General features: G+C 40.5%; 1 protein-coding gene across 1 annotated transcript in view; it reads right to left on the minus strand.

Moving 5' to 3' along the window:
• DNAH11 (dynein axonemal heavy chain 11) overlaps positions 1-18264 on the minus strand; it is a 344761-nt gene that overhangs the window by 282072 nt on the left and 44425 nt on the right. Inside the window, exons 10-18 of the mRNA XM_070470248.1 lie at positions 15790-15927; positions 15355-15479; positions 14608-14803; positions 11660-11764; positions 11116-11508; positions 3572-3904; positions 2467-2721; positions 2212-2381; positions 1758-1980 (exon numbers count right to left, since the gene is read on the minus strand). Of these exons, the coding sequence (XP_070326349.1) occupies positions 1758-1980; positions 2212-2381; positions 2467-2721; positions 3572-3904; positions 11116-11508; positions 11660-11764; positions 14608-14803; positions 15355-15479; positions 15790-15927 (1938 nt within the window). The remainder of the gene's footprint in view (positions 1-1757; positions 1981-2211; positions 2382-2466; positions 2722-3571; positions 3905-11115; positions 11509-11659; positions 11765-14607; positions 14804-15354; positions 15480-15789; positions 15928-18264) is intronic.

Below are 18264 nucleotides of genomic sequence, written 5' to 3' on the forward strand. Positions count from 1 at the left end.
TTATTCAGTCTCTCACTCTGGTTATATATTATCTATCCACATTGTCTTTCACTACAAGTCGAACTAGATTTTCTTTTAGAGACAGATTTTACTTAAACAAAATTTAATAATTCATATACAGTAATTCTTTGTAGCCAATAAAGCACTTGTAAATACACTGTTTCAATGAGTCTTCACAAAACAAAACGCAGACTATAAAATGGAGCAGAAGTGAAAAACATTTTGGCGGTTCCTCAAAAAGTTAAACTTAGAAACCACATGACCCAGTAATTCTACTCTTACATTTTTTTCAAAAAAGAACTGAAAACAGGTACTCAAGTACTTTTGCACTAATGTCCACAGCAACGTTATTCACAACAGCCAAAAGATGAAAAGAGCCCTAATATTCCTTAATGGGTGAAAGGCTAGACAAACTGGAACATACATACACACACATACACACCCCCCTGAACATCATTCAGCCATAAACAGGAATGAAGTAGTGATATATATTCATGAATCTCAAAAACATCCTGCCAAGTGAGAAAAGCCAGACACAAAAGGTCACATATTGTATAAAACCACTTATATGAAGTTTCTACAGTAAGTAAATCCATAAAGACAGGAAAAGATTGTCAGTAGCCGCAGATGATGGCAGGTAGTAGGGGAGTAGTGGGGAATGACAACTAATGGACATGGAGTTTCTTTGAAGGTGATGAAAATGTTCTGAAACTATAATAGATAGAGGCAGTGGTTACACAACCTTGTGAATGTGCTCATGCCACACATTTTGAAGCAGCTACTTTTATGTTATATGAACTGTGAATTTCACCTCAATTTTTTTTTAAAAAACATGGGGAATCAGAGACAGTATAGACAAATGTTACAAGTGAGGGATCTTGAGGGATATTTTACTGAAGAGGAAGCATGCTCTGAGACAAACATATGAGATGGATTTGCAAAAAAGAAATCCTAGTTTGAGTTCCATGCTCTAATCACTGAACTAGACAGAATTCAATAAAAAGTTTTTTTTTTTTTTTTTTTTTTTTTACTTAATGTAGAAAATGATCACATTGCAAAGTCAAACGTAAACCCGACATGGAGGCTGATAGATGATGTAAATATATAAACGATCTATAGAGCTTCAACATGAACATGGGAACAGCATCTCAATGGTGAGATTTTTATTCATGAATTCAGTTATAACTACAAAGACTTTGTACATCATTTGGCACACAGCAGCCACCAAGTCAATCCAAAACATAGAAAGAGGAGGGTGACACAGAAACCCTGTTTAGGAAACAGTGATTTCTGCATCCAAATTGGGCTTTATTTATTCTTTATTAACATGTCCATGATTTGTTTCCAAAGACTAGGACAGTTCTCAACTGACAGGCAATTTTAGATGAAAAAGAGAGCTGGAGTTCATTTCACATGGGAAAGTGAAGATATAAGAGGAACCCCAAAAATGTACTTGAGAGAGTCTCTATTATCTGAATACCTCTAACACGAAGATGGTGAAGCATAGCCATGCAAAGCAAGGATGTGGGCATGAAATACCCCTAGATTTGTATGTCTTGGCTTCACTACTTGAGGGGCCCTGAGAAAATTATTAAGTCCCTTTCAGCTTCAGATTCCTAAGCTGTAAAATGAAAACATTAGTATCTACAGTATACGTTGCCACAAGGAGTCATAACAGAGTAATGCGTGAAGAATGAAAGTGGGTACAGGAGGTGCTTAGTTTATGGTAATCATGACTATTTTACCACTACACTCACCTTTAGCTGAGTATAGACTTGCTCAGGCATCTTCTGGCCATACATTTCCAAGAGTGTGATGGTTTCTTTTAACGGTTCAAAGAGTTCATCAGTAGCTCTCTGTCGGCTCCTTACAGCCAGAAGATGCCCCATAATGTCAACTAAACCATCATGATCACCTTCACTTAATTCTCTCTGAAGTCCAGCATCTGTCTCCTTTATAAATTCTTGTAGTTCATTCAAGCTATAAAGACATGTATGTACATACACATATACAAACACAAATTAAACTCATTAAAACTTAGAAGTATAAGGCTTTTGACTGATTCTTATTTTCAGTATTTACCTAAGTAAATGCTTGTTAAGTGTATTATAAAACTGGCAACTTTAATGTTCTTAAAATTAATACATCAGCTTTAAGAAGCAGTCAGGTATGAAAAGTTATAATGCCAAATACCAAAACACAAAGGGCTACCTGTCGATGACAAATCTCAAAAGATGCTCCTGAAACATCCAGCTCCATTTCCTGATAATGTTCAGCAAGCTCACTTTAAAAGGCTTCATGTCCACCTTGAACCAACTATCAAACACCCTGAAGTCGTCAAACTTGCTCATCTGAACATACAGAGCCTCATAAATGTCAATCTATAATTAGAAGGAAAAAAAAATCACTGTGTAACAACTCAGTCAAAACCCAGAAACTAGATCGACTGCTTAGGGTTTTTCTTGCCTGTTCTTTGAACTGCTCAAGTGTTGGTGACTGTTCAGGGACCTCTTCATTCACACGAGGTTCCATCTCCTCGGCCGACACAGCAGGGCCATACAGAAGGAATTGCTTCATGAACTCGGCTCGGTCTTCTACCCAGAGGTAAGCATACATGTCCAGGGTGTTTCTGAAGTCCAAGACTTTGCTGATAACGTCTGCTACTCTCCTCATGATCTCCTGCCTACCTTCTGCCAGGCCCAGCATGTTGTCAACATCACTCTAAACAACAGGAGAGCCAAGCATTTACAAAAGCCAACCATGCTTCCTCAATCATGTGCAACCTAACATTCTCCAAGGCCATTCTTCAAAAGGAGAATGGCTGGTAAGATAAAAAATTGTGTTGCCTTTCCCAACTTCTTTCTTTATGCTCATTATCCCAATTAATTTTCAATCATTAATATAAAAGCTAATTTTATAATAATAATTGTCATTAATATACATGTATTTGTATGGGCATTAGTATTCAAATGTCTGGTAGTTGAGTAAGCACATTTGTTTTGAATTCAGGGAAGTTGCGACCCTCTATATCCTTTTTTGCCTTTTCATCTGAAATATTATTTCTTAATATTTTCTCTTTTGCATTTATATATCAGGAATGAGATGCTTTCTTTCCTGTGGCTTTATCCCGTTTTAAAAGGCTGTTCTAAAATTCCTGATTTTCCTGGCTGCCTCAGGATCAGCTCACAGCATCTCGCTTTTAGGTTACAAATAAAATTAACCATACTTGGTATAAGTACAGCACAAAAGTGTAAACATCACAATACAGAACACTAGAACTCAAAACTGAAGTATATTCAGAATAAAAGCTTTGGAATTTGCTTTGCATTTGTTTGTAACTCTAAACATACATGCAAAATTGGATAAAATCTAAGTAAATATGTCGAACTTTTAAAAATATATAAACTTTTTAAAGAATTTGTTTCCTTTTAAGTTTCCTGATTTCTCTGTATTCTATTTTCTGCGTTCAGTATTCAGTATCACTATTAATAAATGCATTTATAAGCTCTTAATCTATTAGTATGTATATATAATTAGCAGTAAATGTAATACCTATTTACAAAGAGCATACCTGGTAGTTTTCTATTTCCAGATGTGCTGCTACTCGCTTCATCTGGGCAGACGTTCTGAAACTACTGCACAGCATTTCTTCCACCAGATCATAAAAGCCATCTCCAGCCTCTCTTTCTAAAGAAGGCTTAAACAGAATCTCTGGGGGCATTAAGATCATTTGTGCTTGAAAAAATGGTGCAGGTTTCAATTGTTTCTCTGTGTTCTTCAGGAAGAAGTCTAAGTCATGCATTATCGCTTGAAAAAAGCCTTCCACCACGATGTCATCAATGAATTCTACATAAATCTCCCAGGCATCCAGAGAAGGATCGGCTCTGAATAGCTTCCTATTTTCCTACCAACAGACAAGTATTAACAGATCAGTATAGACAACAGTGAGTATAAAAATGAAAGCCATTCATTTAAATAGTACATTAAAGGGGCTGCATTTGGGGGTACAACATAGAAACATCCAAATGCTTGGTTGTAGAATCTTAAGCCAGATGGCAATGACCTAAGCAGGATTTTGTAACATTTATTTTATTTATAAAATATATTCAAAAGTCATTCTTTAAAGGAGAAATCATTATGAAGACTGCTACCTACAAATACATACAAGAACTACACAATTTCCCAAAGCATCCTAGATGAACGGGGCCTGGGACTTGACCTTCCAGGGCCTCTCCTGTAAATGAAGTTCCCTCACCCAAGCAGTCGTCCAGAGAACACTGTGCTGGGATAACCAGAGATCACTAAGTCAGCATAGAGTGACGTGCTCTAGGCCATTCTTGGAGAACTTGCACTGTACTTCTGTTAAAGTCCATTAACCTGGTTTAACTGATTGTTTCCAAACACGAAATTATTCTGGGTCACCCACCTATGAGCAGCTGGAGGAGTAATACTAGCTCAGCTTGGGAAACACTGACCTGGGGAAGTCCAACCTGCCTTTGTGCTTTAACCTCTGCCTCTCCCCATGGGTGGGTCAACGGGCACAACAGCTCAGACACGGACACAGTAAGGATGGCTAGAGGTTGGGCCCAGTGTGGCAGGCCGAGAGAGAGAGATCTGAAAAGGCCAGGTGAGCAGCAAGGCTGGCTCCAGGGGCACCTTCTGAGTGGCAAAGGTTGAAGTCTACACAGGCCAGAGAGTAGATGCCGAAGACAGAAGCTACTGTGACACAGAGAAAGTGTGTTAGTCGCTCGATCGTGTCCGATTCTTTGTGCCCCTGTGGACTATAGCCTGTCCATGGAATTTTCCAGGCAGGAGTACTGGAGTGGGTTGCCATTTCCTTCTCCAGGGGATCTTCCTGACCCATGGATCAAACCCAGGTCTCCTGCATTGCAGGCAGATTTCTTTACCATCTGAGCTACCAAGACGGACACAGAGAAAAGATGACAGCAAAACAGCTGATTATAAGGTAGATTATGCTTTCTTTGATTATTCACCACTGTGGAGACATGACCCAGGATCCAAAGGCGTGTGCTGCAGGCATGAATCGGAACGACAGACGTGACTCTCAATCCTGATAAAGCAGGGCAAAAATTAGCGAGTTTTTGAGAGGTTTTTTTTTTGTTTTTTTTTTGCCTTCTAACAAATTTAAGAACTGCAGTTTTCAGGGATGCTGTCTTTTCCACCATCCAGGTGGAAGCATTCACATCCATGTGCTGTATACGACCCACACCTCTGGAGCTGGGCAGTACACACCCCAGACAGCTGCGCACAGCACTCCTGTCCCCCCTGTGGAAACCAGAAAGGAGACATCCAGAGGTCAAAGGGGTGAAAAAATCCTCAAAGACTACCTTGTTCAGGCTCTGCATCTTGAACGTATAAAACAAAGACCTAAAATGCATCCAGCATCCCATTAACAGGATCGAGAACTAGAAGCCAGTCCTCTTGACTCCTCAAAGCAGGGTTCTTTGCAACACGTCACAGCAATACATCTGTGATTTCCTCACTGTTCATACTTTCTCATGTCAAGAGACTCAGTGTATATCACTACAGTGCCACTTACAAGAAACTGCTGTAGTTTCAACAATTTACAGCATAAGGAGGAAAAGAAATAGAAAGGAGAGCTTTGGGTGACGAAATGATCATTCGGGTCCCTCCCAGACCCAATCTTCCATGGTTCTGCCCTTCCCATCTTCTTAGATGCTGACTACAGACATGCACTCAGAATCGACAGCCACAAAGGGCATGGCAGGAAAAGGCAGAGCTTAGCCACCTTCTGCTGGCTTTCTACATCTTTCCCCAAACCACACTCCTCACTGCAAGTCTGAGGACCAAGCTCAAAATGATGTGCTATTAGCACATTTAAAACACAATCATTTAAAATATAGAGCAATATATTTAAAATATATTTTAAGTAAAATTTAAAATATATAGCAATCATTTAAAACACAGATTACAGAAACAAGTAATTGTTTCATTTCTATTTTAAAGTCGCATTCCCTCAAGTTGGAAGCTCTCCACAGTTCTTGGTGACTTCAAAGCTTCTTAGTTTTTTACTTAAAGGCAAAAAGCAGAGTCTACTGGCTAGTAGAAAAACTCCAACCTTATTCTGTGAGAATAGCAGTGCAAAACCTTGCTTGCAACTATTTCTAGTCATATACTTGCAACAATTTCAATGCATCTTGATCAGGATTCATAAATCTTACTGGTCTAAACCCCCACATTACTGTTTAGGGAGTCCACTTTTTTATTATCAAGAAACTAAAATAGAAGAAGCTGATCATAACCCATTATCTGTCCTTCATGAGACAGACTCTAAGGCATAGACACCCATAAGTGTGTCCTAAAAGTCACAGCATAATTCACAGTATCTTGGCAAACTAGGAATAGTCAGTGGCATGGGTAAGTTAAGATACTGCTGAAAAAACTTTCTTCTTTACATATCATAACATCCCTTCGATTCCTTCAAGCCTTGTTTGTTTAGTTGCTAAGTCATGTCTGACTCTTTTGAGACCCCATTGACTATAGCCCGCCAGACTACTCTGTCCATGAGATTTCCCAGGCAAGAATACTGGGGTGGGTTGCCATTTCTTTCTCCTGGGGATCTTCCCGACTCAGGGATCAAACCTGAGTCTCCTACATAGGCAGGCAGACTCTGTACCGTTGAGCCCCCGGGGAAGCCCCAGCTACCCAGGCCTGAGGGAGAGCTTTCGTAGGGAGCACAGCCCAGTCCACACCTTGATTTCACACTTTTAGCCCCCAGTCTGTGTGAGAATACAATTCTGTTGTTCTAAGACATCCATTTGTGGTACTTTGTTATACATTTATTACTTTGTTACTAGCAGCCCAAGGGTGCTAATACAGGCAGTCAGCAAAGAAAACAAAGCTACCTTAACACATGTTACCAGTAGGGAAAACTAATACTTTCTTAGATATTTCAGACAAACTTGGAAGTGAACAGAGTCTTTGAAACCCATATGCATTTTTTCCTCCCCACCCCCCTATTTTGTGACAGTATGGCATATCAAATGGACCACGTGTAATTTTTTAGTGAATGCAGTTGCTACTCTTCAGATACTGTCTTCACAGAATTCCAGTGCCAGTCTGTGCAAAAATCTCCGCTTGGGTGGGCATCTCTACCTAACACGCTCAAAGACAAATCCTGTCTTCTCTACAGCATCTTGCTCTCCCACAGCTCTCCTCATGTCATAAAGGGAACTCTATTTTCCCAGTGGCCCAGAACAAAAACCTCAATTTCACCTTCAACTTCTCTGTCCCCTGACTTGTCACAGAACACCTTCTCGGCTCTGCCTTCAAAATACATCCAGCACATGACTACTCTTTACCAATGCCACCCTGATCTAAGCCATCATCACCTGGATTATAGACTCATCCCCTCATGGTCTCTTTCTCTACCATCTCCTGCCTCCCATCTCACTCAACATGGAAAGCCTATGAGCAGAGTCTCCGGCTGCTATTTCCCCTTAGAGCAAGACCCAAAGTTCTCAAAATGGCCTGATCCTGTGTGATTTGCCCTTAAAAGTGGGCACTCAGTTGTGTTTGATTCTTCGCAACCCCAAGGGCTGTAGTCTGCAAGTTTCTCTATCCATGGAATTTCCCAGCAAGAATACTGGAGTGGGCTGTCACTCCCTTCTCCAGGGGATCTTCCTGACCCAGGGATGGATATGGTGTCTCCTGCACTGAAAGCAGATCCTTTCCTGAGCCACCAGGGACTTGCCCTTGGTCCCTTTCAAACTAAATTATGTGCAATTATTCCCCTTGGGAATTACGCTTCAGGCAGGCTGGCTCTCTAACTGATCCTTAGATATGCGACCCGTTATTGTTCAGTCCTTAAGTCGTGTGTGACTCTCTGCGATCCCATGGACTGCAGCATGGCAGGCTTCCCCTGTATCCTCCATTATCTCCCAGAGTTTTCAAACTCACGTCCACTGAGTCAGAGACGGTATCCAACCATCCTATCCTCTGCCACCCCCTTCTCTTTTTGCCTTCAATCCTTTCCAGCATCAAGGGCTTTTCCAATGAGTCGGCTCTTTGCATCAAGTAGCCAAAGTTCTGGAACTTCAGCGTCAATATCGGTCCTTCCAATAAATATTTGGGCTTAATTTCCTTTAGGATTGACTGGTTTGACCTCCTTGCTGTCCAAGGGACTCTCAAGAGTTGTCCCCAGCACCACAATTCAAAAACATCAATTCTTCAGCGCTCAGCTTTTTCTATGGTCCAACTCTCACATCGGTATATAACTACTGGAAAAACCAGAGCTTTGACTATGAGACCTTTGTTGGCAAAGTGATGTCTTTGCTTTTTAATACACTGACTGGGTTTATCATCGCTTTGTCATGCGACCGATACTCCTTCTGTAGCTTTTGTACTTTGATACTAGAACATCCTTCTTTTGTTTTCCACATAGCTCATTCCTTTTCAGTTCTCAGCAGAAATGCTACCTTAGTAAAGAGGTCCTTCTAACCACCTCAAATACAATGTCCACCCTGCCTGCCATTGATTCTCTCTCTTAACCATCTCTTGTTTTATTTTTCACCACTGCTCCTATGATCAACTGAGGTACTATTATATATTTGTTATTTTCTCTATCTATATTCCCTGACAAGGATGTAAGGTTTAAGAGACAAGACTTTTTTTTTCTTTTGCTTTGCTTTCTCTGTCTTCTGTTCCTTGCTCTTGTTTTATTTTGTTTCTTCTCTCACCTTGATAACTCTGGAGTGGTGCCTATCGCTGCTTTAAAACTCAAGTGTTTGTCATAAGGAGAGTAACCGCTGTCATCCTCAGGGATGGCTGAGAGGGTCACGTGAGAGGATGTAAGCAAGATGGGTGTCACACAGAGCATTTACCCAACAGTGGTAGCTACTGACGGCATTCAAAACAGGTGACAACTATGACCAAGATAACAACCCCATTTCTAGCCTGTTTACCAAAAGATCCCATATTCCCATATCTTCCCTCAGAAATGAGCACAGTAACGTCTAAGAAGGAGAAGGCAATGGCACCCCACTCCAGTCCTCTTGCCTGGAAAATCCCATGGACGGAGGAGCCTGGTGGGCTGCAGTCCATGGGGCCGCTAAGAGTCAGACACGACTGAGCGACTTCACTTTCACTTTTCACGCATTGGAGAAGGAAATGGCAACCCACTCCAGTGTTCTTGCCTGGAGAATCCCAGGGACGGGGGAGCCTGGTGGGCTGCCGTCTATGGGGTCACACAGAGTCAGACACGACTGAAGTGACTTAGCAGCAGCAGCAAGGTCTAAGAAATTACAGGCAAGTAATACAAATTCCTCCATTTTCAATGCTTATACGTTAAAGCTCTTTCGGGTCCAATAAAAGAGCCCTTCTGAACTATTTCAAACCCTAAGGATGATGCTGTTAGAGTGCTGTACTCAATACGCCAGCAAATTTGGAACACTCAACAGTGGCCCCAGGACTGGAAAAGGTCAGTTTTCATTCCAATACCAAAGAAGGGCAGTGCCAAATAATATTCAAACAATTGTGGTCATTTTCACACGCTAGCAAGGTTATGTTCAAAATCCTTCAAGCTAGGCTTCAGTAGTATGTGAATGTGTAAGATGGACAAGCTGGGTTTTGAAGAGGTAGACAAACCAGAGATCAAATTGCCAACATTTGTTAAGATCGTGGAGAAAGCAAGGGAGTTTCAGAAAAACAACTACTTCTGCTTCACTGACTGTGCTACAGGCTTTGGCTGTGTGGGTCACAACAAATTGTGGAAAATTCTTCAAGAGATGGGAATACCAGACCACCTTACCTATCTCCTGAAAAATCTGTAAGCAGGTCAAGCTGCAACAGTTAGAACCAGACATAGAACAACAGACTGGTTCAAAATGGACAAGGAGAACTACAAGGCTGTATATTGTCATCCTGTTTATTTAACTATATGCAGAGTACATCATGTGAAATGCCAGGCTGTATGAATCACAAGCTGGAATCAAGATTGCCAGGAGAAATATTAACAACCTCAGACATGCAGTGGTACCACTCTAATGGCAGAAAGTGAAAAGGAACTAAAGAACGTCCTGATGAAGGTGAAAGAAGAGAGTGAAAAAGCTGGATTAAAACTCAACATTCAAAAAACTAATATCATGGCATCTGCCCCACTTCACAGCAAAGGGAAGGGGAAAAAATGGAAGAAGTGAGAGATTTTATTTTCTTGGGCTCCAAACTCACTTCGGACAGTGACTATAGCCTGAAACTCACAGACACTTGCTCCTTGGAAGGAAAGCTAAGACACACCCAGACAGTGTATTAAAATGCAGAGACATCACTTTGGCAACAAAGTCCATACAGTAAAAGCTATAGTTTTTCCAATAGTCATGTATGGATGTGAGAGTTGGACATAAAGAAGGCTAAGCACCAAAGAAGTGATGCTTTCAAGCTGTGGTGCTGGACAAGACTCTTGAGAGTCACTTGGACTGCTAAGAGATCAAATCAGTGTATCCTAAAGGAAATCAACCCTGAATATTCAATGGAAGGACTGATGCTGAAGCGCCAATACTTTGGCCACCTGATGCAAACAGCTGACTCATTGGAAAAGAACCTGAAGCTGGGAAAGATTGAGGACAGGAGGAGAAGGGGGCTACAGTGCATGAGATGGTTCAACAGCATCCCTGACTCAATGCACATGATTTTGAGCAAACTCTGGGAGACAGTAAAGGACAGAGGGAAGACTGGTGTGCTGCAGTCCACTGGGGTTGCAAAGAGTCGGAGATGACTAAGTGACTGAACAAAAGAAACAAACTTAAGGAAAGCAGCTGCTATAAACTTTGGAGCCTTAAAAGCAAGTATGGTTGGGGGCCTTGGTAACTTCCAGTTGGTCCAGGGGTTAAGAATTCGCTTTCCAATGTAGGGGACACAGGCTCCATCCGTGGTCAGAGAACTAAGATCCCAGGTACCGTACAGCAACTACTGAGCTTGAACACTAACTACTGAGTCAGCATGCTCTGGTGCCTACACAATGCAACTCAAGAGACGCCCACAAGAACTGGTGGGCGGAACATCCTACATGCTGCCACTAAGAACTGGTGCAGCCAAATAAATAAATAGAAATTAAAAAAAAAAAAAAAAGGCAAGTACCTCGACCAAGTTGTGTATCTTGCAGCCATCTTCTCGGATTCGCTTGTACTTTTTCGTAAATAATTCACTCTTGTCCTCCCAAGTCAAGGCGGCCTCCCGCCTGTGTTCTCTCCTGGGAAGGAGCGGGCACTCCGCCCAAGCCCGCATGGTCTGCTGGATCACCCTGACGTTATTCTGCGCGTGCTCCACTCTGCGCTCCAGCTCTGAGGTGGCCATCCTCACCCTCTCGATATCCCCCCAGCAGTCATCCTGCCATGTCAGCGATGTTGCAGCTGCCTGCAGTTCCTCATCCACAGTCCTCAGCTCGTCCTCAATCAGGGGGTATTCAACTTCCAGAAGAGTCTGTTTCAGCTTATTATATCCGTGTACAAGAAGTTCAAGATTTCCAATGTACTGAGCAAAAGAAAACCCCGAAACAAAAAGCACCACATATGTTACAGCTGCTTGCTCTTGGAACCATGAAAGTATCATAGGTCTACATGTTAATAATTAAAATTCCAACTATTTCGTTTCAAAATCTGCCCCAATATCTGAAAACACAGACCTTTAAGAGAGTGTTTCTTTTTTTGAAGATGGTGAAGGCTGAATCTGGTATGTCTGATTTCTTCAACATCAAAAGGTATTTCACTTCTCTTAATACGGCCACTAGCTATTAAAAGAAAAGCAAGAATTATTACATATTTTAAGGATATCTGTCTAGTCAAAGCTACGGTTTTTCCAGTAGTCATGTATCGATGTGAGACTTGAAATATAAAGAAAACTGAGTGCAGAAGAACAGATGCTTTTGAACTGTGGTGTTAGAAGAGACTCTTGAGAGTCCCTTGGACTGCAAGGAGATCCAACCAGTCCATCCTAAAGGAGATCAGTCCTGAATATTCACTGGAAGGACTGATGCTGAAGCTGAAGCTCCAATACTTTGGCCACCTGATGTGAAGAACTGACTCACTGGAAAAGACCCCGATGCTGGGAAAGATTGAAGGCAGGAAGAGAAGGGGACGACAGAGGATGAGATGGTTGGATGGAATCACTGACTCAATGGGCATGAGTTTGAGCAAGCTCGGGGAGTTGGTGATGGACAGGGAGGCCTGGCGCGCTGTAGTCCACGGGGTCGCAAAGAGTCAGACATGACTGAGTGACTGAACTGAACTGACTGAAGGATACCATTCTATTTAAACACAAGTTAACATCAAAATGCTTATAATTTCATCAGTGATTATCATATTTTCAAACTGTCAGGGTAGAGAGGTTTTTGTTTCTTATACTTTTTCAAAGCAATAATTTTCTTACGCTTTTTCAAAGCAATACATTCCATATGACATAGAAGTATATAAGTAATAAAGGTAGATAAGTTACTTACAAAACAGAAAGAGACCCAGACTCAGAAAATGTACTTACGGTTGCCAGGGGGAAGGAATAGTTAGGGAGTTTGGGAAGTTCACATACCCACTGCTGTATTTACAATAGGTAAACCTACTGGACAGCACACAGAACTCTGCTCAGGGTTATGTACCAGCCTGGATGAGAGGGGGTTTTGGAGGATGATGGACACATGTGTATGTATAGCCAAGTCCCTTCGCTGTTCATCTGAAACTATCACAACATTGTTTACTAGCTATACCCCAATACAAAATTAGTTTAAAAAAGTAATAATACAGGGAGAAATCCTTGGTTGTGGCTCACTGTCAGAGAAAGAATTCAAGCCATATCCACCTGAAGGTCTGAAATGGAAGGCCATAAATGGACCTCGACCTTTTCCCAGCATCGTCAGTTCTATTGTAATGCTTATTTTGAAAACATGACATCGTGATATACCAGAGAGGAATCTGAGCATGCCACAAGTTTTGTCTTTGCTTATCTGAAGATTTATCCACAAGAAATACTAGGTAAATGCTAAAAACTGCACACGACTAAACTGCAAGTTTTATTAGGAAGACAAAATTTTCACATGCACACCTCATAAACATCCACTTCCATTTACATGTGTGTGATGACACACATCCATCCACTGCTAGTGGTAGAAGTTTTTGTCTGGTTTCAAATGACCCTCCTTCCACCACTTCACAGTAACACACAAGTCGTAATGTACTTCCTGAACAAACTTCATGTCTTTGTCAAGAGAAAGTGTCAATTCATTGCAGAATCTATCTATTACTTAACCATTTAAAATGCATAAAAGTATGCTACCCCTTCTCCTGGTTTTGTTTCTGTTTTTTCTTATTAGAGTATAGTTGCTGTACATGTTATGTAAGTTACAGGTGTGCAGTATGTTCACAATTTTTAAAGGTTACGCTTTATTTATACTTATTGTAAACCATTTGCGATATTCCCCATGTTTTACAATATATATCCTTGTAGATTATGTTATACCTAATAGTTTGAATCTTTTAACCCCCTGCCCCTGGGTTGTCCCACCCATTCCCTCTCCCCAGTAGTAACCACTAATTTGTTTTCAGTATCTATGAGTCTGTTTCCTTTTGTTATATTCACTCATTTGTTATATTTTTTAGATTCCCAATGTAAGTGATATCACATACAGTATTTGTTGTTCTGTCTGACATTTATTTTTTATTATCACTGACAAAGCTTTTGAGTACTGTGCCCTAACCCTCACATTCCCCATCAGTCCTGTATTTTTTATTGTGCAATCTCTCATTGTGAAGTGATTTTAAGGAATGCATATGTCATGTTATAGCAGAACTGACTGTAGCCTTAACTCAAGGTTCTGAGGAAAAGACCATGCAACACGCTTTAGAAGGTAACCCAGCTGACTTCCTCAGGTTGTCACTCCATGGGTTAACTAGCACAGTATATTTTGTGCATTTATAATCCCTTGTGGTAGAATTGTAGGGATTATCTCCAAAACATCTCAGAAATTCATTTTTTATAAATTGGTTTTATGCAATCAGAAGGTAGAGAAAATCCTCAGTTCTCCAGGTTATACATTTATATACATGTCTTGAGGTTAATAACAAAAATTAGGTGATGCTACTCTCTGTAATATTTCAGAAAATGAATCAGAACTTGGGTACAGACTGTGACTATTAAAGTCAGTGAGACCAATTTTCTCACCTCCTAGGCATAAAGTTGGACTACCGTGAGACAGGGCCAGAAAACATAAGCCAGAAAAAAACTGATCAAAGACTACTGATTCTGTTCAATTAAACTGACATCTATTAAATGTTATCAAGTGCCAAATACTATGTTAGACACACAAAACACAAAGATGAAATACAATGGACCTGACTCTTAAGTAACTCATTATCCAGTCAAGTGGAAGTGATAAATAAATAATTACAAGACAAAATAAGAAAATAATTAACATAAAATTTGGTAAACAAATCTTTAAAGCAGACATATAGAAGCTGTTTTAAGTTACAGTCCTCACAGCTCTGACATTTTCCCAAAATAAAATTATAAATGACTGGAGGTATTAGGCATATACTTAAAATAAAAAGGGCATTTGTAAAACATTTTAAAAACATTAAACCCTACCTTTGGGTCAAAGTTGACACTGAGAAGACCACTTATTGCACTGAATTTAACCAAGGGTTGATTCAAATTGAATTCACAGATTTCATTCACATTACTTTTCCATTCATTATAGATATGATCTTCAAATTGGTTCAGCAAAGTTGTCATCTCAACATACTTCTGATAAACCAAGGTATCATCAGGACTTTTCAAGAATCTGTAGGAAGATGTTTTTCTATATATTAGATAGGTTTCAGCTTAATTACTTTACAATAATACACACTAGAAAATGTAAGAAAATACACTATAAACCAGGAAGAAAACCAATAAAGGTCAAACAATGCTTCTTCCTGGTCTTTGTTTAAAAAAGATAGTTTTAAAATAAATGGAATGCCAAACATTTAACTGAATCAAATAGCAACAGGTTATCAATACCTACAAAGAAAAAGAGAAAGATACAAATGTCCGCAAAATAAAAGGAATGCTAGTTATTGGAGAAAGGAAAAACAATAACAAAAATTATCAGCATATTTTGGATGAAATGTCAAAGTGAAAAGGAAAAAAAGACCTAAAACATAGAAATATAGGAAGTTCTAAGTCCTATTAAACATATTCCAAACCACGGGAATAAATCCCTCTCAACGAGCCCAGCCAATGACCAGCCAATGTTAAATAAGGCAATAAGCACTAAAATGAACAGCTCACCACTCTATATAAAAATTGCCTGTGTCATAGGGATAGTGTTACCTAGAAAGCCTAACTACTTACAGATAATGGAGAGATGCAAAGTTTGACCAAAACATCTGAAGTCGGTCAAGAACCTCTTTAGCCCATTTGATATTTCCTGAAGTAAATGGCATATTCTTGTTAAGAACTACATTTCCTTGTTCAATCTGCAAATTGATATTGTGGTGAAGAGAAGAAAGGGAACATTTAATGAGAGTACACTCCAACCTTGTGAACAACTGCTCATTTTGGTACTTTTACAGAACAAATATGTAAAACACACGTGCTAAGTAACTTGGTTGGTGGAAGGGTTATGGTCCTAAGGCAGGTTATTCATATCCATAGAAACCAGTTAAATAAAAGCATAACAACTTTAGTGCCATATCTCACTTTTAGGTTCAGTCAGTGTGGTTCTACTTGATACCCTGACCCACAATATGATGCTGTGCGTGTGCCAGACTTTATCCCCCCACTCACCTGTCTCATGTGTTCATTATACAATTGCTTACACATATCCAACTCTGCACTGAACATGTGCACAAGTGTGCTATAATGTGGGCTGAAAATTTCCATGACAACTGGTTTCTCAAGAAAATTCCCAAATACGGTCAAAAGCTATAAAAAAAATCAAAGTGAAAGCAAGATTAACCACCATAGATTGTTAATACAAATACTCAGCTCACTATTTCCCCCATTAAACCTCCTCCATGACTAGATACAGAGCAAACATTTAGATCTATGCAAGTATCCTGCAAGGTCTCCAAATTAAAAACATATCTTGAAAAAAAAAAAAACATATCTTGGCATCTCACTAAAATTTCTACACATCCAATAAAGCAAATTTTAAATGTAAAGCAGTTTCCCTTCCTCACCAGAAAGTGAAGAGTCAGAAACGAACCTGTTAGCAATCCCTGATCACAGCTGACACTACTACTTCCTGTTGGGCATCAGGAAATGTAGAAGATGCTTTGCAGATTTAAGAACAGAAGCAAGACTGTATACTTGTTATTTGCTCTTCTCTCCTACACACTAGACTGCAAAGAGATCAAACCAGTCAATCCTAAAGGAAATCAGTCCTGAATATTCATTGGAAAGACTGATGCTGAGGCTCCAATACTTTGGCCACTTGGCGCGAAGAACTGACTCACTGGAAAAGACTGATGCTGGGAAAGACTGAAGGCAGTAGGAGAAGGGGACGACAGAGGATTAGATGGCTGGTAGGCATCCCCGATTCAATGGACATGAGTTTGTGCAAACTCTGGGAGATAATATAGGACAGGGGAGGCTGGTGTGCGGCAGTCTAATGGGTTGCAGAGTCAGACATGACTTAGCGACTGAACAACCTACACATACACCCTTTGAAATAAGAAAATCCATATTGAGGACCTCCAGGTCACAGAGTAATAATAATTTTAGCTACCCTGTGACAGACGAGAAAGGAAAAGAACATGAAAAAGAATGTGCATACATATATGTATAACAATATTGTCACCTTGCTTATTTAACTTCTATGCACAGTACATCATGAGAAACGCTGGACTGGAAGAAGCACAAGCTGGAATCAAGACTGCCGGGATAAATATCAATAACCTCAGATATGCAGATGACACCACCCTTATGGCAGAAAGTGAAGAGGAACTAAAAAGCTTCTTGATGAAAGTGAAAGAGGAGAGTGAAAAAATTGGCTTAAAGCTTAACATTCAGAAAACTAATATCATGGCATCTGGTCCCATCACCTCATGAGAAATAGATGGGGAGACAGTGGAAACAGTGTCAGACTTTATTTTTTTGAGCTCCAAAATCACTGCAGATTGTGACTGCAGCCATGAAATTAAAAGATGCTTACTCCTTGGAAGGAAAGTTATGACCAACCTAGATAGCATATTAAAAAGCAGAGACATTACTTTGCCAACAAAGGTCCGTCTGGTCAAGGCTATGGTTTTTCCAGTGGTCATGTATGGATGTGAGAGTTGGACTCTGAAGAAAGCTGAGCACCGAAGAATTGATGCTTTTGAACTGTGGTGTTGGAGAAGACTCTTGAGAGTCCCTTGGACTGCAAGGAGATCCAACCAGTCCATCCTAAAGGAGATCAGTCCTGGGTGTTCATTGGAAGGACTGATGCTGAAGTTGAAACACCAATACTTTGGACATCTCATGCGAAGAGTTGACTCATTGGAAAAGACCCTGATGCTTGGAGGGATTGGGGGCAGGAGGAGAAGGGGACGACAGAGGATGAGATGGCTGGATGGTGTCACCTACTTGATGGGCATGAGTTTGAGTAAACTCCGGGAGTTGGTGATGGACAGGGAGGCCTGGCAGGCTGCGATTCATGGGGTCGCAAAGACTGAGTGACTGAACTTAACTGATAACTGAAACACTCTGCTATACAGCAGAAATTGACACAACACTGTAAATCAACTATACCTTCAGTAAAATTAAATTTTAAATTAATAGTCATACCAGAAGCATCAGTCACAGTGACTGTCCTATCTATGTCCATGTGTGTTTTGCCACAGGACCCAGTCACCCCCAAAACAGCAGCTGGCGCAGCAGTGGTGACCTGTTCCAATGACACCCACTCCACAGGCTGACAGTTCTTTCGGTGTCAGAGTCATAGCTGAAACCTATGCTTTTGAGAAAATCAGATTCTTTCCCAGAAAAGGAATTAGGGCATGGCAGGTTGAACCAATGCCAGTAAAATTATGAGTGAAGACAAATTACAATTGAACCTTGAACAAAATGACCTTCAACTGCGTGGATCTACTTTTACACAAAATTTTATCAATAAAGACAGTGGAAAAGTTTTTTGGAGATTTGAGATAATTTGAAAAGACTCTCAGGGCTTCCCTGGTGGCTCAGAGGTTAAAGTGTCTGCCTGCAGTACGGCAGACCCAGGTTCGATCCCTAGGTTGGAAAGATCCCCTGGAGAAGGAAATGGCAACCTACTCCAGT

Source organism: Odocoileus virginianus, chromosome 1 (assembly GCF_023699985.2).
Source record: "Odocoileus virginianus isolate 20LAN1187 ecotype Illinois chromosome 1, Ovbor_1.2, whole genome shotgun sequence".
Taxonomy (NCBI): Eukaryota; Metazoa; Chordata; class Mammalia; order Artiodactyla; family Cervidae; genus Odocoileus; species Odocoileus virginianus.